Raw genomic sequence first — 21,449 nt, forward strand, 5'->3', positions numbered from 1 at the left:
CAACATCAGTTCATGTAAGTCTCTCCAGGCCTTTCTGAAACCATCCTGCTGGTCATTTCTTATAGAACAATAATATTCCAAAGTATTCATATACCACAATTTATTCAGCCATTCTCCAATTGAGGGGCATCCACTCAGTTTCCAGTTTCTGGCCACTACAAAGAGGACTGCCACAAACATTCTTGCACATACAGGTCCCTTTCCCTTCTTTAAGATTTCTTTGGGATATAAGCCTAATAGTAACACTGCTGGATCAAAGAGTATGCACAGTTTGATAACTTTTTGAGCATAGCTCCAAATCACTCTTCTGAATGGCTGGATGTGTTCACAATTCTACCAACAATATATCGTTGTCCCAGTTTTCCCCCATCCCCTCCATCTTTTCCAGCTTTAAAAAAAAAATCGTAGATTTGAAGGAAGATAAATATGATTTGCTTATCAAATTTATGGATAATAAAGATTTGAGAGTGAATGCAGCAGAAGATAGAAATGAGAACTTCAGAAGCTCTTCAGATTCTAGAACTAGACAAAATCTAGCAAGATGAAATCTAATAAGAATAAATATAACTTGTATTCAAGTTTTTTAAAATTGCATAAATACCTAAGAGAAAATATGACTAGACAGCACTTCATGTGAAAATAGCCAAGAAGCCTTCATAGACTGCAAGATCACTGTGAATCATCAGTGTGATGTGATAGCCAAAAAATTAATGCAGTCTTACACTGCATTAATAGAATTATTGGTGAAACTCTTCCCTGGTTAGACCACATTTCTAATATTTTGCTCAGCTCTAGTAGATTGGCTGACAAACTGGATCCTGACTAGAGGGAGGTGATTATACAGGGAGAAGCTCAAACCATGGCATATGAAAAACTGTTGAAGAAAAGAGTGGTGTGTTTAAGAAAGAGGGAGATATATTTTTTTAAAAGAGAAAGTATTTAAACTGAAGGAGAAAAAAAAACACCTTGGAAGAATATGATCATTGTCCTCTAATGTTTTAAAAGTGGTCACATTAAAATAGGATTAGACTTGTTCTGCTTGACTCCAGTTTGCAGAACTTGGATTAATAGGTGAAAGTTGTAGAGTATAATATTTCAGTTCTATCCAAGAAAGAATTTCTGAGTGAAGAACTGTCCAAAAGTAAAAGAGGCAATCTTGGGAAGTAGTAAGTTTCCTTTGGTGCCATAACTAGTGATTTTGGCACCTAGGAGGAGAAACTAGTTTCTGGGACAACAGCACTAAGTGCCCTCTAATTAACCTTGGGTGGAAAGGGAGTGCTAAAAAAAGGTTTAGGATCCTGCTTTGCTGAGATTCTGGAGGGTCACTACTAGGGAGGCTACCACTCTTGGGAGGAGTTAGCTGGGTTGTGAAAGAATTCATTAGGCATATGGCTACCAACAGGTAGGGAGTGGGCCATCTGGTACCTTCCTAACTTAATTAGCCTTGTTCAACAGTTTTCAAGTTGTGGAAACAGAGAATATACTGTCAAAAAGCTAAAAGTTCATATTTTTAAAAAATCATTCTTGTAATTTTTTTTTTTTCTTCATTTCTGTGCTCTGGGCCAAAGCTCCAATTGCTTTGACTTAGATACAGTTCTTAGTTTCCTACCACTGAAAATATTTGAGCCAAAACTAAAGCATAATTTGTCAGAGATCTCAAAGAGGGCAGTCCTATTTAAGGGATGGGACTCTTCCATCTTTGAGATAATATTATTTCTTTTTGTCCAATGTTAAAGTTAAATAGAGATATGCAAGTTTTTTACACTGAAAAAGGTAACTCAGAAAGACCTGGTTTCAAAACCTGCCTCTGAAACTGTCTAGACAGAAACACTGTAAGTCTATAATTGGCAGAAAACATTTCAGACTGAATTAATAGAGAGAGTATTTTCATCTGAGAAATGCCTGTGTGAGTTACATCATAGGTGAAGTCCCTATCTATTTACTGAATAGGACAATGATAAGAATTCAAAATTTTAAGTCAGTGCAATATCTTAGAACAGTCAGTTTTTTTCAAGAGTTTCAGTTATGCTTCATTGTCTGTTTTTCCTGGCATTGAAGTGGAAGTTATAGAATTTGGGAAGAGGGGAAATATAAGTAACTTTAGGAATAATTTACCCCTGGCTCTTCTTTTTACATATGATGAAACAGATTCAGAGAGATGAAGTGACTTCCCAAGTTCACATAGCAAAACACAGGAGCATCAAGATTTCTTCGAATGCCTATGGCTGTGATATGACTGAGTTAATGAGTAAGAATTTCACAAACAAATATGAAAGTTATTTCCATACTTTGCATGCATTCAAATTTTGAGTTTAAAGAATGGAAATAGAAATAGTGTCATCATTATTGTAGAAATAACAAATAACTTCTTTTCTCTGTGGGTTGAGGGAACATTTTCCTTATATTTTTTTGATGTTGATGGATTCTTTGGATGGGATTAAAGCTGCTCTGGGAAGGTCAGAGCATTGGGCCAGAACAAGATGGCTTCCACATCTGATTTACTGATGTCAATGCTCAAGGCACATTGATGTTTCAGAAAAATCAGCTTTCCAGGTATTTCTTTTACTACTCTGGTGATCAAGACTACCAGTTACTAAGAGAATGTCTACTCTCTCTGTGGTTGTTTTGCAGTGCTATGGAAAGTTTCCAAAGGCATTTTTGATAAAAGGATTGTTAACATGCTCTTTTCAAGCTGAGCATTTTTTCACAAACTTTTAAAGATTTATAGTGAATAAAACAGAGCAAACTACTTATTCATAAAGGCATCAAAAAGGGTCACAGTACAGAGAAAACAACAGCTAAGAGGAAACTCAGAATCACAGAATCTCAAGAGTTGTAAGAGACTTCAGAAATCATATTTATCCAAGAATTCCTTCTACAATGTCCCCCACAAATTGTCATATTTTCTCAGCTTAAAGTCCTCCAACGAAGATAAACTCACTGCCTTCTGAGACTGCCGGAGTTTCCAGTTAGAGTACATTTTATCTTCATTCATTAAAAGGACTAGGCCTATTATTATTGAACAGGGAATCTTAAAATGAAAACTAAAATATTGTAAAAGTAGAAGGTCTTAAGAGCAATGATTCAAATTCAAATAGAGATGTGAAATTTGCAATGGTAAATAAAAACAATGCAGAAAGAAGAGAGAGCTGTATATGAGAAGGACTTTTAATAGTATGGGATTTTTTGAGAGGGCAAGATGATTTGAACAAGATTGCTTGAAAACAATTCCTTGAAAGATTACCTGAAAACAGGTAAAGAAAAAGGAGCCAACTCATACTGCAAAAATAAAAGAGCAAATAAATGTCATAATCAAAGATTCAGTGCCAGAAATGTGCTTGAGAATGTTCTTGACTGGATTCATTCTGAGAGAACATGCTAATTCATTAAATTTGACAGGATTATGTTCTTAGTTTGTATGTCTGGGTAGTTTGAGGAAACACCTTTATCAGATTACAGTTTAAAGCACTTAATGTATACCTCATCACACCTCAAATGTACATCATCCTTTTATAACAAATAATTGATTCCATTGACCCTTACCTTTACAATTAGACAGGAACAAGAACGAGACACCTTATACTTTCTTCATGGATAATGCTTTCCATCTACTTTTCCTCAAGGATTGATAATCAAATCTGCTCCAAGCAAAATCCCTTGAATTCAGAATTATAAAAATTTTTAAGTGTGTACTATATGCCAGGCATTGTGTCTAGGGATACAAAGAAAGACCAAACCAACCAATCAAGTACCCTCTACTTGCCAGTACTGCGCCTTCAAGAAGTTTATATTATATTGAAGAAAACAGCATATACACATGTAAATAAATTTAAAATTTCTAACAAAGTAATTCCAACATGATTTAGAGGAGATACTACAAATTGTTGAGTTTGTGAGTAAGAGGTTCTACATAGAAGAAGGTGACACAAATAAAGCTTTGAAGAACTGGAGGAATTCAGGGGAGGGGTGAAAGGGTAAGAAGATAATGATGCATCCAAGGCAGGGGGCCCAGCCTGGGCAAACACCTAGAGAAAGGGAGATAAAATGTCACTTCCAAGGAATATCAAGAAGACCAATTTGACTGAGTTTTAGAATGCCTAAAGGAGAGTAAAAGGTAATAATTCTGGAAAAAGTAGGTTAGGGCCAGATTGGTAAAGACTTTAAAGCTAAATAACAATCCCTTTAACACCATGTTTGTCATGAAGATTTTCATGAAAATGTTAGAGTAATAGCCACTGCCACCAGCATGCTGTTGATAGCAAAGCTTCCATTCTTTGATTATTAAATTTAGGAAAATGTGGCTTAGACTTGACTGATGGTAAATGTCTATCTGAATTTTAATCCAGTTAAGATAGTAAAAAATTGATAAATGCTGAAAGAGTAGTAGTAGTAATAATAATAATAATAATAAGTAATAGGCAGCTAGGTAGCATAGTGGATAGAGAACTGCATTTGGAATCAATAAGACTTGAATTGAAATCCTGCCTCAGATAATTTCTAACTGTGAGCCCTTAGATAAATTCCCTTCTCAGCTTCAGTTTCCCCATCTATAAAACAGGAATGAACAGTAACACTACCTATCTTCCATGTCATGGAGATCAAATAAGATAATATTTATAAAGCATTCTCCAAGCACTACATAAATGTTAGCTATGATAAACAACTCATTTATATAACATGTTTAATGTTTATAAAGTACTTTCTTCATAATAATCCTGTAGGACAGATTTTTCTTTTTGGATCCATGTCATTGCACTAGAGTGGAAAATTCTTGGTGAGGAAACTTCCTCTGTTAATTTAGAATTGACAATTGCATGGCAATTTATAATCTAGGGACACTGAGAGATTGATTAACCCAGTCACACAACTAGTATATGTTAGAGACAGGTCTTGAGCTCAGGTCTTCCTTTGTGAAAGTCAAAATTTAAATAGGGATCATGTATATTACGTGTTTCTGGGCCACTTTTTGTTGAGATAGATAATTTGCAAAATCTGTCTTCATCAAAGTTAACCAATCAACTCTGCAAGTTTACTTTAAAATGTCCCATAAACCCCAATATTGGGAAATGTAACTGATATCCTTATAGTTTGAAATATGATTCTTGCCTTTTTTTCTTGATGAAAACCTCACCTCTGTGCTGTATATTATATTCAACAATAAATGCACATGTGAGTATGGCTTAAGTTCCTTCCGTGTTGCTGACACTAGTATAATTTGGGCTGTAGAAAAGCATAAAACAAGGTTCTTGCTTTCAGAGAAGTTAGGATTATAGAGCTCTAGATATGGAAAGTTTCTCAAAGGACATCTAGTTCAATCACCTCATTTTAGAGATAAGGAAACTGAGGCCCAGGGAGGTTTCAAAAAAAATCTTTCCCAAGTTTGCCCAAGAAATAAGTTGAGATTTGAATCCATATCCTCATCTAGGTGGTCCAGTGGATAGAGAGCTGGGCCTGAAGTCAGAAAGACTCATCTTCATGAGTTCAGATATGACCTTAGAAAACGGTGCAACCCTGGAGAAGTAATTTAATCCTGTTTGCCTCAATTTCCTCATCTATAAAAAGAGCTGGTAAAATGGCAAACTATTCTAATATCTTTGCCAAGAATATCCCAAATGTGATCACAAAAAGTTAGACATGACTGAAAAAATACCTGAAAGACAACAATAACCTCTGACTTAGAACCATTGGTCTTTCTGCCATATCACTAAATTATAATAATAATTTGCACAACTTCTATGCTGTGATGGATACAAAGGAGAATAAAAAACACAATCCCTGCGCTCTAGGACCTTATAATATAATAGGGATCTACATATAACCATACTGCGAGTGTCTTATGAAATACTCAAAGCAGGGAGCAATCACTTCTGATTATAATGAAGGTTTCATGAAAAAAAAAAAAAAAAAAAAAAGCCCAGAAAATCAGAAAACCTTTTCAGACTATTCACAATAGTAACAATTTACAATTTAGATGACTGTAATGTTCTGACCAGATAATAAAAATCAGTTGATCAAAAAGCATTTATTGCAGGCCCATGACATGTACAAGGAATAGGGGACATGCAGACTACCACAAGAAACAATCTTTGTCTTCATGTTGAGGAAAACAATATGTACTCCTAAAATGTTGTGACCAAAACTGAACCTAACATTCCAAATTTGGCCCTGGCAGAGCTGAGGACTCTATCAGTATCTCCTTGCTTCTTCTGGACACTCTACATTTATTAATGTATCCAAAGATCACATGAAGCTGCATTCAGGCTACAAGTCACCAATTCAATATGGACTCATCTTTGTGTTCATCTGGTCCAAATACATTCTAGATGAACCTGTGTTACCAAGACTTGCCAATAGTCTTGGAAGCAGAAATAGAATACATGTCTCCTGGTTTCCAGGGCACTCTCTTTCCACTAGAAAGTCATCTGATTTCAATGCACCACACATTCCTTGTTCATAAAATGAATTTATTAATTAACCTGTTTTGCAGAATATGAATAAATAAGATTTATTACAAAACACTCCAAGTTTAATAAAAATTCTACCCACAATCTGGGTTCTGGATATAAGCTTAAATATATAGTCCGTTTATAGAAGATCAGTGTCCTTACTATATAGCAGCAAACCATCATGAAGACAATCTGTATCCAAAGCTTCCCAATGTCTACTAATTTAATAAGATGAGATGTGCAAATTTAGAGTATCTCCATTCTAAATGTTCATATGGACTATTTATGTCCAACCTATGAGAGAGCCTTCTGAGCTCATATTAATCTGATCAGCCACAGTTGGACACACTATACTTTGACCATGACATAGTGATATCATTTTGAACCTCTTTGAAATCAAAGGACAACAACCAATCAATTTAATAAAAGCACTGATACTCTAAAACTATCAAGCCCCTTGAATGAGTTGAATATCCCTACAAAAACAACCTTATACAAATATTACTAGTTCCCTAGGAGTAGTCATGTAGGTGGCACAGTGGATTGAGCACTGGATCTAGAGTCAGAAATACCTGAATTCAAATCTGTCTTCAAACACTACTATCCCATAAGACTCTGGGCGAGTCCCTTACCTTCCATTTGCTTTAGTTTCCTCATCTGTAAATTGGGGATGATGATAATAGTAACCTACCTCCCAAAGTGGTTTTAAGGATCAAATGAGATAATATTCATGAAGAACTTCATACAATGCCTGGCATATTTTAAGTGCTGTGTAAATATTAGCTGCTATCATTAATTATTAATGATAATTAATTACATTAATTATTATTAATATTAATTATTCTCAGACCTGCCACCTAATAGATACATAATCAATTTTTTTGTTTCCTTTCTTCCTTGAAGTTGATGCTGTGCTTGCTTGGTACATACATCTTTTCTTCTATGCAGTTGATTATTAAAGACCAAAGAAAGAAAGTTTGCTTGAGCCCTAGGATGGAGAAAGCAGCTTTCTACTACTACAAATCTAGGTACATCCTAAGTGATCCACAATTAGTCACTAAGTGATTAAATAATATCAGTCTCATACTTTTATAGATAAGCTGTGTTTAGAATTGCACAGTTTATTCCCCAATAGCATCAGATTAATCACAATTCAAACAATATATTATAGGAAGCTCTCTCCTTCCTCATTGTATTCTACTACGGCAGGATTCACACCCTCTTTTGATCATAGCTCCTTTTGTAGTCTGGTTAAAGCCTATAAACTCATTTTCAGTATCATGTTTTTAAATAATTAAAAGAAATGCTAAATTTCAGTTAGAAGTTAATGAAAAGGAAAATAAAAATTTCCCCCAGCCAAGTTCACAGACTCCTTGAAATCCCTCCATGGATTCCTTAAGAGTCTCTTCACTTAATTATTTGGGACACATTTGATTTGTCTTTGTGGAAGCAACAGGAAAGAAGTTAGAGGTGTTTCTACTGACATTTTTGTGTTCTGATTGTATTAAACTACTTGACTTAACAGAGGATCTTCTTGTGTTAGATATTATTTGAAATAGACTTTTATCTTCTGATCATCTTCCTTCCTTTCATTATTCTCTTTTCCCTTTCCCCTTCCCCATTACATATGCTAGTGTCCCCCTCACAAACTAAATTATATTTAAACTTCTGCTACTATTACACACACATACATACATACATACACACACATATATGTACATTGTGTATTTCTTAATTTTAAATGTCTATTGTATATATGGTTGTCCTTTTATATATACACATGTGTGTACCTGTGTATTTATTTATTTATTTTTACAAAAATTTTATGCATAGGTAATTTTTCAGCATTGACAATTGCAAAACCTTTTGTTCCAATTTTTCCTCTCCTTCCTCCCACCCCTTTCCCCAGATGGCAAGTTGACCAATACATGTTAAATATGTTAAAGTATAAGTTAAATACAATATATGTATACATATTCAAACAGTTATTTTACTATACAGAAAAAATCAGACTTTGAAATAGTGTACAATTAACCTATGAGGGAAATAAAAAATGCAGGTGGACAAAAATAGAGGGATTGGGAATTCTATGTAGTGGTTCATAGTCATCTCCCAGAATTTTTTCTCTGGGTGTAGCTGGTTCCGTTCATTACTGCTCTATTGGAACTGATGTGGTTCATCTCATTGTTGAAAATGGCTACATCCATCAGAATTGATCATCATATAGTATTGTCGTTGAAGTATATAATGATCTCCTGGTCCTGCTCATTTCACTCAGTATCAGTTCATGTAAGTCTCTCCAAGCCTTTCTGTATTCATCCTGATGGTCATTTCTTACAGAACAGTAATATTCTATAACATTCATATACCACAACTTATTCAGCCATTCTCAATTGAGGGGCATCCACTCAGTTTCCTGTTTCTGGCCACTACAAAAAAGGGCTGCCACAAACATTCTTGCACATAGAGGTCCCTTTCCCTTCTTTAACATATCCTTGGGATATAAGCCCAGTAGTAACACTGCTGGGTCAAAGGGTATGCACAGTTTGATAACTTTTTGAGCATAGTTCCAAATTGCTCTCCAGAATGGCTGGATGTATTCCATGTGTATTTCTTAATTTTAAATGTGTACTATATATATATATATATATATATATGATCATACGTTTATATAACATATATGTATACATGATGTTTCTTAAATTTAAATGTATATTATTTATACTTATACATACATGCATGTATACATATGTGTATTTTAAAATTTTAAATGTATATTATATTGCAATGACATATACATAATACCCATATATAATATATATATTGTGTTGCCTCCCTCATTATATGTGGGGATTTTAAAAATTTTTTGTACTTTTATCCCCAAAGCCTAGCACAGACCTAACATGTAGTAGATTTTAAATAAATATTTGTTTTCTAATCAATTAATTAGCTAATTGATTGAAGTTTCTTGTACCTCTTGTATGAGCAACTATTCTATAATTCCATTATAGTTACTTCTCACACTCTAAAATAAAACTCTACTGAACTCTTTGCCTTGCACTGGCTATCCCTCATTCCTAGAATGTTCCCTCTGCTCACCTCTGCTTCCTGTGATATTTTGTTGTTTAGTTTTGTCTGACTCTTCATGACTCTGTGGACATAGTATGACAGTGCTGTCCATGGGGTTTTCTTGGCAGAGATGCTGGAGTGCTTTTCCGTGTTCTTCTCCAGTATATCTTACAGATGAGAAAACTGAGGCAAACAGGATTAAGTGACTTGCCAGGATCACATAGCTAGTTAATGTCCTCAGGTTTGAATTCTAGTGCCTAACACTCTATCTACTGAACCAACTAGCCCTCTCCTTATAACGTTGAGATGCATTTTATGATCTCCCTTATTATTGGTGTTCTTCCCCCTAAAAAATAATTCATGTAAATTATGCTGCTACTTACCTATGTGCATATTATTTCTCTTTAGTAGAATGTAAGTTCCTTGAGGGTAGGAGGTATTTTCATTTTTACTTTTCTATCTTTAGGTCCTTACACAATAGATGTTTAATAAATGCTTGTTGTTCTGAATTGAACTAGAACTAGAATGGAGAGTGCCTCACTGCTTCATTCCCCATGTTCTTTTCGCAGTGCCATCCTGTGGCATTGACCTATGTTTATTTCTAAGTAGAACTACCTTCAGTTGGTGAGACATGAATTCCTCTGGCTTGTCTGCTGAGGGAATGTTTTTCTTCTGATGTTCAGTCTCTGGAGTTGACCTACAATTAAAGGCTAACTTCTTTCATCCTCTACATTGAGATACATTGCACAGTTCTGCTTTCCTACTCCCCATAAACAGTATGGGGCAGGATTAACTGTGTCTCAGATTTCCTTGTCTGAATGCATAATCATAGGAAGCCAGTGGTGTTACAAAAGTTAGTCACTGTTTGTGTTTATCATTCAGTTGCATTCATCTAAACTTCTCTCACTCCTCAGGTATTATTTTGGGCCCAGGAAGCAGCACACTGTTTATTGAAAGAGTCACAGAAGAGGATGAAGGCTTCTACCGTTGCAGAGCCACCAACCAGAAGGGCTCTGTCCAGAGTTCAGCATACCTCACTGTACAAGGTAAACAACAGCATGGGAAAGCAACAAACAAGAAATGTCTCAGACGCCAATTTCCCTGTTTGCTCAAATTCCCACCTTTCTTCCCACCCACCCCCCACTCCACCCCCGGGTACTTTTTCCCACCTCCTTCCTTCCCTCAAGGGGGTCTGCCTCTGTCTGGAAAGACTTTAGGTAAAGAAGCTGGCTGACTAAGCCTTTCTGTGACTGAAAACCCAGCAATCTGAGGGAAGTTTTTGCAAGGGAAGTGGATCCGGAAAGAACGGAAGCTGATGGCTCCCAATGTGTTTATGTTGATCTAAACAGAACGATTGTACCAGACTCCCACCTGTGAGGAAAATGGGTGAAAGAGGGGGAGATGGGTATAGATTGAAAAAAAAAGAGAATACACACACACACACACACACACACATTCATTCATTCATTCATTCATTTTTCTATTTCAGTTCCCACAAACCAAACAGATGCTGCTACTGCTGTGGTGGATATTTTCATGTGTTTGGTTTCAGCATGAAGTAAACTGTAAATTACTATCAGAGGTTAATACCACATAATAAATGTGACCATATTTAAGATAAATATTTTAAATGCTTCTTCCTTATATCTTTCAACAGCAAAATACAACCACCAAAGAAACAGAATCCAAATCCTGTCCTGCATGAGTTTCATATGACTCCCATCTAAAAAAGGGCTAGCTCAAAATTTCAATTCTTTAATGCCAAGAATCAGCAAACCACAGAATGCAATAGCATAGTACATGTAAAATGTAAATATCTGTAGCATGCAAAGATAATGAAACTTTATAATTAAATGTCAGAATCCTTTTGATGGCATACTTCAGGAAACAATCCTCTTTTAAAATGCTCAAAAAGAAATTTCAGAACATTGAATATTAAAGATTTTATGTTTTCTAACTATATATATTTAAATATATATGTATATGTATATATATATATATATATGCATGTATAAGAGTTACTTGGAAAAAATTTTTCTATTCTAAATACAAGTATCTTCACCATCCTCAGACATTATTTCAATAAGACTTCTTTTGACAATAAACCTTGGAATTTTAGTAGTCTAATAATATAGTTTTTTTAAAAGAGCTGTGTGTTTCAAATATTAAATTTTCCTTATAAGTACTCAAAGCTCTCCCCTTTCTAATAATCTTTCAGTTCTTCTGAATACATAGGTAAAGGATCATATTAAGTGATTTCTCCATTGAGCTTGTGTACTCTTTCCAAACAAGAAAACAACTTATCTCCCCTTTCACAAGGAGTGCCTGGATATGAACTTCTGTATGTAGCATCAGGCACTGCAGTATTGACATGGGGTTAAGAGGTAGTGTTGCTGAGACATTAGAGATCAAGAAACAGCTAAGTTGCCTAGCATTTTATAGGTAGCTATATCCTGTAATGGTAGTCAGACAAACCTGAATTCAAATCCAGTCTCAAACACTAAGTAGCTTGTGACCTTGGGCAAGTCACATAATTCCTGCCTCAATTTCCTGAAATATAAAATGAGGATAATAGCATCTATTCCTTCCCCCAGAGTTGTACAGATCACTTATAATACTATTTGTAAACCATTTACTATAATGCCTGGTACATAGTAGTCATTATATAAATTCTACCTATTATTATTATATATTGGGAGCAAAAAATATTTGTAGCAGTGAAATCTCAGTCCTTGAATCATAAAAGGAACTTCATATGTCATCAAGTTCAGTGCATATATGAACAAGTATCTCCTATACAATATCCCTAACAAATGTCTCTGCTTAAATATCTCAAAAAATGGAGAATATTTTTTCCAACTTTAGATGATCTTAATTGTTAGGAATTTTACCTTTTTATTGATCCCAAATATGCTTCTCTATAACTTCTACCTAGAGCTAAGCAAAAGAATTCTAATATTTATTGCACATAACAAACTTTCAGATACTTAAAGACCATAATTGTGCTTCTCCTATGTCTTTTTTTATTAGGATAATTATGAATGAATGAAAAAACATTTATTAAATATTTACTATGGACAAAATATTGTGTTAAGCACTGACAATATAATAGAAAAGACAGTCCCTAATCTCAAGAAGCTCACATTTTCATAGAGGGAAATAATCATATTAAAGATTTCTGCTACAAATCAGATGTACATTTCTATGGTTTTTATGGTACAGGTGATAGATACTGTATCTTCTTTAAGTGAGTTCCACTGATAATCCATTGAAACATTGAGAGTGCCTAGAACTTTGGTGTTGAGAATTTTTTTTCCAGTTCTTCAGTAGTTGTGGCTACTGGAATGAGATGGGGGGAGGAGGGAACAGTGGGACAGAGGCTACAACACCTGCAGAGGAAGCTGTCAGGCCATATCTCCACAGCAGGTTGCTTCCCTGCATTATGGCTTATGTGATCTAGGCTGGGAGCAGGGCTAATTGTCTAAAGGATGCTGCTATTCCCAGGCTCCTTGGGCTTACAAGTTCATCATTATCATATGCTGCCCTCCTGCATCTTCCTTGAGATGCCTTGCTGTTTCAACTAAGATTAGTGTCCTGGACTGTTTGAGTTCATTGTTTAGCAGTCTGGGAAGGAGGTGAGATAATATGGCAGTCCAACCTTCAACCAGTTCCTTCAACTGACCCTCATTATCCTGACCATTCCCTGGGAACACTTGAATATGTCAGTCTCCTTCATAAAGTGATACTGGACCAAATTTGACATTCAAGACTTTCATTAATATAGAGTCCCAGGGGTTCTCAAACTACCAGGTTATGGCAAATGGGCTGAGGGGCGGAGACAGAGTGAGCTTTTGTTTTTATTATAGTCTGACCCTCCAACAGTCTGAGGGACAGTGAACTGGCCCCCTATTTAAAAAGTTTGAGAACCACTGGTAGACTATCATTGCGGTATGGTTTTTGGTCACCATGTCATACCACTGAATCCTTTTGAATTTAAAATTCACTAAAAGCCTCAAATCCTTTTTTCACATTGCCTGCTTTCTAAGCTTATCTCCTTCATAATTTACTTATCCAGTTGGCTTTTTAAAACCATAATATAGAAATTTAGAGTTGTTTCTAGTCAATTTTGTCTTATTAGATTCAGACTTTTGTTACAGACTGTTAGGATCTTATGGAATTGTGATTTAGTCATCCTCCCAGGCTTATATCATCCTAAAATTTGAGTAGGTTGCCACTCCTATCTCCCACTAAACCACTAATAAGGACAAAGCCAGAGAGATTCCCCCAATACATACATATACTTCATATAATTTTATACTTACAAAAACCATGAGATGTAATCAAGTTAAATATTTGATTTGATTTAATAAACATTTTTGAGCATTTGCTATGTGCAAAACTGTATTCTAGATGCTTTGGGGAAGACTCATCAAATATAGCTCCTAACATCTAAGACCTTAGGTCTAGGAATTCTTTCTCTAGATGAGAAGGTAATTAATTCATGCATACAAATAGCTGTGACAGTATATAACAAGTCCCTTAGTAGAGTTAAAAAGTTTTGTGGAAACCCAGAGGGAAAGATTCATTCAAGAGACATTACAATTCCCATACAATTCCCATAATAGGAAACTGAAGAACAGAGAAGGTGAGTAACTAACCGAAATTCCTTGCTGTTTTACTTGCTTGTCTCATTCAAGATGGGGATAAAAGAGCAAAAAGGAGAACAATCCAGAAATAATACTTTAAAGGATCAACAGTAAAAAGTCAATCAGAGAGTGTTTTGAGGACTGAATGCTTCAGTGGGGATTCAGGTCTGGAAGAATTTGTATAAGCAGACAAGAGAAGGGGAGAGAGGAAGGTGGGAAATGGAAAGGAAGAGACAAGAAGGGACAAGAAGGGAAGGGAAGGAAGAAGGAATAAAGGAGGAAAGAGAAGAAGAAGGGGAAGAAAGGAGGGGAAGGGGAAATTATTCTTTAATGTAACATTAAGGACATTTCTTGAGATCACTCAAAGTTAGTCTTGGGTTAAAAGTAGTAGTAAGGGCTAAATTGCAGCTGGTTTCTGGTATCTTCTTAAAATGTCCTAATGGACCAAGAACTTCACAATCCTTTTTCTCTGATATAGCAGTGATACTTTTTAGCAGTTAGAAAGATATCACTTAGTGTTTTGATATTTCTGTTTTCCTTTCCCAAATAGTCATAATTGCTTCCCCACTTAAAAATTCTTTGTGCAAAGAAATGAGAGCCTATCTGCAAAAGAAATTACTGCCTTTGTTCTTTCCATTCAGATTATCTGGGAGTTTCATTGATCCAAGAAGTTGCTTTATGAAATATTTGTTAATAAGTTATCAACTATATTTAAGATACTTGAGCTTTAATGAAGCACATTGTGACATTTCCTTTGGTCTGTGAACACATGGAACATTTTTTCTTCTTTACTAGATCTTAGCTGTGGTGAAAGAAATGAACTCCCTGCTATTGGAGATATACAAAGATTGGGTGAACACCTGTCAGGATGCTGTAGGGGAGAATGCTGCTCTAGATCAGAGGTTGCACTAGACTGGAAAGTCTCTTCTGATCCCATCCAACATAATTCAATCCAGTGCAAACTTGATTCTGGAGATATAAAAAGGGAAGAAAAATGTTTAGGGACTTTATATCCTATTGGGGGAGGATCATAGGCAAATACATTAAACATATAAAACATAAACATGATTATTTGAGAAGAAATTGAGCATGAATGATTTCCAAGTCTGAGACTCTACAGAGCAGGGAACCAATCAATAAGCATTTATTAAGCACTTGTTGTGTGCCAGGCATAAAATTAAACCCTGAGGATACAACGAAAGTCAAAAATAAAATCAAAGAATGCTCCCCAAAGAACTTGAAGATTTGTGATTTTAAATTGATCTTGAGAGATATCATGAAAAGACTTCATGTTTCCAGTAAAGGTTTAGATTAAGTAACCTCTGAGTTCCCCTCCAACTCTGAGTCTGTGATTTCATGAGTTTTGCAACTAAGTGGTCTCCAGCTAAGGGAGACATTACTCTATTAAAACTATACATCTGGTATGTTAGGAGTTAAATACATTTCTGTGGGCTAGTCCAATGAGCTAATCATGATTTATAGCACTGTTTCTATGGGAAAGTACATTGAGTTCCAAACACCTGGCAAATGAACTTTGGGAACACAATCCATTCAAAACTTGTTGACTGCCTATATATGAATTACAGAAGGTAAAGAATTTTCATTAGATATACTCTTTTATTTAAGTTTATTGTTTTTTGTCAACATAACCTCAATGGACTGGACCCCCCAAAAAGTAAAAAAAAAAAAGTTACACAAAACCAATAGTCTGTATTAGCAGTTTAGGCAACATTTACACTAATTGTCTCCCACCCCTCTGTAGAGATGAATGAAGTATGTTTCATCAGCTGTTCTGCTAGACCAAGGTTGGTCATTAGAATTAATCAGTTTGGCTGCGTTTTGGAGGACATATTATTTCTTCCTACTTATCAGTATGATTCATTCACCAGCCATCCTTTACTGCTGCAGTTATCCTATCTCAATTCTGATAATAAGACCTTCCACTTGTATAACACACTATATATAATCTCATTTGCTCTTCAAAACATCCCTGCAATATAAGAAAGGCAAATATTATTACAGATGAAAAAATTATTCTTAAAGAGATTAAGTGACTAGCTCACATAGAAAGTGGTAGAGGTTATAGAAGCAGAGGATGTGAATTCAAATTTTTGCTGTTAGGGTTCTGTGATCTTAAGCTGTTCATTTAGTTATTCTGAGTTTTCATTACCTCATCAACTCTTGTCTGGACTATTGCAATAGCTCTCTTAAGCTTTTCTTTTCCAATCCATCCTTCAGAACAATGCCAAAAGGAGTATTCCTCAAGAACAGATCCAGCTGAGGCAGCTAAGTGGAGCAGTAGATGAGTGGAGTCAGGAGGACCTGAGTTCAAATCCAGATACTTACTAGATGCATAACACTAAGCAATTAATTTAACCTGCATTGCTTCTAAAACAAAACAAAACAAAACAAAAAACAGGTCTATTTAGGTTATTTAGGTCATTCCTTAATAAGTTTAGTAAGCACCAGTGGCTCCCAATTGTTAAAGGAATGAAATGCAAACATCTATGATTATATTTAGCCCTATAACTTTAAGCCTACTTTTCCAGACATATTTACCATTACATTTATTCACCCATACCATAATCAAATAAGCCCACTTGCTCTCTTTAAATAATGTTCTATTTTCCATTTTTATACATGCTGTCCCCCTATAATGCAGAGCCTCTCACTGATATTGCCACTTAGAATCTCTAGCTTCCTTTAATCTTCGTTCAAGCAACATATAGAGCAACTAGATAGTGTCATAGTGTACATAGCACCAGACCTAGTGTCAAGAAGATTCATCTTTATGATTTCAAATGTGGCCTCAGACACTTACTAGCTATGTGACTCTGGGCAAGTCACTTAACCCTGTTTGCCCTAGTTTTCTCATCTGTAAAATTAATCAGAGAAAGAAATGGCAAATTACTTTGCTAAAAAAAAAACCCAAATGGGGTCATGGAGAGCCAGTGCCACATAAGGCCTATTCTGCCCTCTCCCTAGTTACAAATTACCTTTTTTCACAAAAATTTCTTAATATATTGTATTTATTTACCTGTAACCTTCCTCCCCCCCCCCCCATTAAAATGTAAGCTCTTTGAGGGTTCTTTCATCCTCAAAGGCTAGCATAGTGCCTGATTCATAGTAGATGCTTCATAAATACTTGTTGAATGAATGAATGAAGCTGGTCAAAATTATCTTTAAAGTTCCTTCCAGTTATGTGCCCTAGGCACTTATTTCTGGTTCACTGCCCTAGTCTTGAGTCCTAGACCATTGTTACTTCCACTGTACCAAGCTGACTCACATCAATAATAAAATTGCAAGTTGTAGAGCAAACATCTTAGAATTTGTATCCTGCACATTGTGAAGCATAATGCCATAATTGCAGAGATTCACTTGCTAAATATTTGCTGATTGGTTGATTCATTTTTATCTTTAGTCTTTCTTTAAAATGTCAGAAAGCACTCTGGACTTTAAACAAAAACATATACAGAGAGAATTCACATTAAGATTGAATCTTATCAAAAAAATTCGTGTCAAATGAGTCAAAACTATGAAAATAGTTTATATGAAGTTTAACTACACTTTTGTTAATGTATGTTGGTTAGGTCATTGCATGTTGATTTCCCTGAGGGATGATATAATATTTAGGGAAAATAATTTTTAAAAATTCACATTACATGGATTGCATGACAAGTCAGCATGTGTGTGATAAAATGTATTTTTTAGCCTCTTATTCATCAATCTTATAACTTATTGAGCAAAATCTGATCTCTGGATGTTTTTCAGATTAAGTGCAGTGTCTGCTTAGAAGTCTTTTATACATAATTAAATTCTTATACATAATAGCATTAGTTTTTAATAATTTGGTAATTCATCCTTGTTGATTTCCCAAGCTTTTGGTAGACTCAGTGGGAATAAATTTTTAAAAAGACTAGTATGAATATTTTACTTTGCCTATCTTGTCCACTAGAGCTTAGGAAATAAAGCCAGGCAAAGGACTTATGTCTGAGGCTATGTTTAACAGTTTTGAAAAGAGGCTTGTGAATTAGTCAGGAAGGAAACTGTCTGCTCTTTTTATTTCCTTTGAAAAGGGATTCTTATACTCATAGATAAAACAATGTGTTATTTTTGTATCTGAAAAGGATGAATGGACAGTGGAATCAAAGTCACTTCTTTAAATAATCACAGGACTTGTTTGGTTTGGACTGAGCTTTTGTGGAGAGCTCCCTGAAAAGAAAAAAAAAAGCTTAACATTAAAAAACAGCAACACCTATGACTAGTAGTCAAAATAATAACTTCTGAAATAAACATAGCATTGTCAATGTATCATTTAATGAGCTTATGACAATAATAGCATGCCATATTTATATTCCAAAGGTTTGGGGGAGCGTTATTTCATAGTTATTATTCCAAATAATAGAAGATAAACAAATTGAAGGTGTACTACCAAGAATATAAATTCAATACATTCTCATTCATGTCACATAGCATTAAATCTCAATGTAGCATACTATTTCTACTGGCATAATTATACCACAAGAGAATATAGTTTAAATTAACAAAAATCTTCTGATAAACATTTAGGAGAAATAGTAACAGTAGTAGTAGTAGTAGTAGTAGTAGTAGTAGTAGTAGTAGTAGTAGTAGTAGAAGAAGAAGAAGATGTGGTTTATAATAATTTATGTTTATACTACTTTAAATTGTACAAATCTCTTTATATTTGTTATCTCTTTTGAATCTCACTACAACCCTATAAAGAAATATTATTTTTCGTATTAGTAGAGAAAACATTATGGAAAACATGAAAGTACTTCCCTAAAGGCACACAGTTTAAACTTTCGTCATCTCCTGAGTGTGATTTGCACAGTACACTCTGTTAGGATCTTACTGATTGTACATCACAGTTCACTTTCTTATCATATTATAGGAGACACATGCTATTTGCCACTAAAAAGATCCCCACAAATCAAGAACAGGAAAAGCTTTAGGCAGAACAATGAAGCTAACAGGTGTGTTTTTGGTTTCTCCAATTGTCCTCCCATTTTATGCCCCTTTTCTTTCATTCAGGTTCTATCACCAAGATATGAAAGCAATCTCTTCTCAAAACAGAAAGTCTCCAAATAACTCATTATATTATCTCCAAATAACTTATTATATTATCCTCTAGAAATGTTCACCTATTACACAAGGGCTAGGAGAGGATCATACTCTAGCCAAAGAACTGGTAATGGTAAGAGTTCTAGCAACAAGGAAGGGAATAATTAGGTGTCAAGAGATCTGTCCAGTATCCATCAGATCTGATCAATCTTTTTCACAATGTTGTGGAAAAGGTATGGGTTTTGGAAACAGAAAAGACTTGGATTAAAATCCTGATTTACACATATTTCTTGGATCATTCTGGACAAGGGATTTTTATTATTCAGTTATTTCTCCCATCCCCTATAAAATTGGGAGAACAAATTTGTAATACATCTCTTATAGAAATATGACATCATTACTGTTCAACAATCATATTTTACTTGAGAAAAATCATGACCATCACACCATGTCTCAAGGGAGCCAAGTTAACTAGTATCATCAAGGAAGAATTCTGTGTAAAATAGCTCAAAACTCCATGATGTTCTGCTAAATTCTTCCTCCATGTGGGGTCAGAGTAGATTGCTTGCCATAAAATCTAAGCCAACTTGAAATTGGCCTCTAGGCTTTCTAAATGTGGTGCAGTCTTGTACCCTTGTTGGCTTAAGGGACTAGAATGAGGACCATAATTTCAACAAGCCAAATCCCATTTCAAATAAGGTGACTAGCTCAGAAAGATTTCCTAGCTCCAGGCAGAGATTCACTTAGCTCAAGCAAGATTCCGGTCAACAAAATTCCAGTTTAACCAAACAACAAAAAAACAAAAACCCCATGATGTCGTAATGAGAACTTGCTATGGAACTCTGCCTGAGGAAGTTCCATTTGGGGCAACTATTTTAAACACTCTCAGGATGGAGGAACTTCAAATTCCATTCAAATCTAAATGTGTTTGTACCCTGCTGCCCTTTGCAGCCCAAGATGAAATTGCTTATCTGGTCCTAAAAATATGCAAATGAAAAAAGTAAAGGCATTTTTTGTCCTTTTTTAGTGAAAATTGTTACTGGTCCTGCTGTCTCTGGGGTTTCCCTTTTTTGTGATGCTGCTTGACCTTTCTGAGAATCAGTAAGCACAGGAGCTGAGCCTCTCAACTCCGTGATAGTTTCAATTCAATTACATTAGTCTAGGCTTCAAAGGATCATGGATTTAGAACTAGAAGAAACCTTAGAAGTCATCTAAGTCCAAAGCTTCTTAAAAGCTATGGGTTGTGACCCCATGTGAGGTTGCATAACTTTATTTATTATCACTGTGTGTGGTTTATATACCTATATACACGAGGTCACGTAAAATTTCCCAGGCAAAATGTCTTTGCAAGCAGAAAAAGTTTAAGAAATCCTGATCTAGTCCAACTCTCTCATTTTACAGATAAGGAAACTGAGACACATCAGAGAGGTTGAGTGACTTGTTCAATCATGACATGTGATTCATCAAATTAGAGCCAGGATTCAAAGCTAGCTTCTTCTGTTACAGATCAAGTACATTCTGTCCCTGATATTGGTGCTACTGGAATGCTGCACTAACACTGTTTCCCCGTCTCCCTTACCAAATATGCTACATAGGCAGGAGCATAGAGGACTAATTACTTATTGTGGAGAATCATGTACAGTTTCCCCATAGACTAGTTGTTATACTGTAACCGTTTAGTAGCTCTATTTTACCATCTATATGATGGAATACCACAAAAGGGTATAATAAAAATAACTATGACCTATTATTCATAGAGAAGCTAGTCCCTTCATCTCTGGGCATTGTATCTGTTTCTTTGTCTGTAAAATAAAATGATTCTTGCACTGCCCAAGGCAAGAAGGTTTAGAGGTTCTGAATTCATACACCTGCAACAGTTTTCTTTGTCAGGGCTCTGGCACTGCTTAGAAAAAGGAAGTGAATGAAAAAAATCCCACTGCATTGTCCATGTCCTCAAATGTTTGTTTCCATCTGCATCTTGAGTCTATCACCTCTCAGTCAGGACGTGGGCAGCTTATTTCCTCCTCAGCTAGGCGCTGTATTCATCACAGTTCCCAAGTCTTTCAGAGTTGTTTGTCTTCAGTGCCATAGAGGAAATCTATAGAGTTTTAATTCATCATGGCCTTCTCATTACCCCCAAATAAAAACAGCATCATACTGTACCGACTAGCCTTTCATGCCTCTCATATGGTACCAATATCTCTGT

The 21,449-nt window shown here is 35.3% G+C and overlaps 1 protein-coding gene across 1 annotated transcript in view; it reads left to right on the top strand.

Moving 5' to 3' along the window:
* FLT1 (fms related receptor tyrosine kinase 1) overlaps positions 1-21,449 on the top strand; it is a 172,356-nt gene that overhangs the window by 97,538 nt on the left and 53,369 nt on the right. Inside the window, exon 15 of the mRNA XM_074303574.1 lies at positions 10,430-10,561. Coding sequence (XP_074159675.1) covers positions 10,430-10,561 — 132 coding nt within the window. The remainder of the gene's footprint in view (positions 1-10,429; positions 10,562-21,449) is intronic.

This window comes from Sminthopsis crassicaudata, chromosome 3, assembly GCF_048593235.1.
Source record: "Sminthopsis crassicaudata isolate SCR6 chromosome 3, ASM4859323v1, whole genome shotgun sequence".
Lineage (NCBI taxonomy): Eukaryota > Metazoa > Chordata > Mammalia > Dasyuromorphia > Dasyuridae > Sminthopsis > Sminthopsis crassicaudata.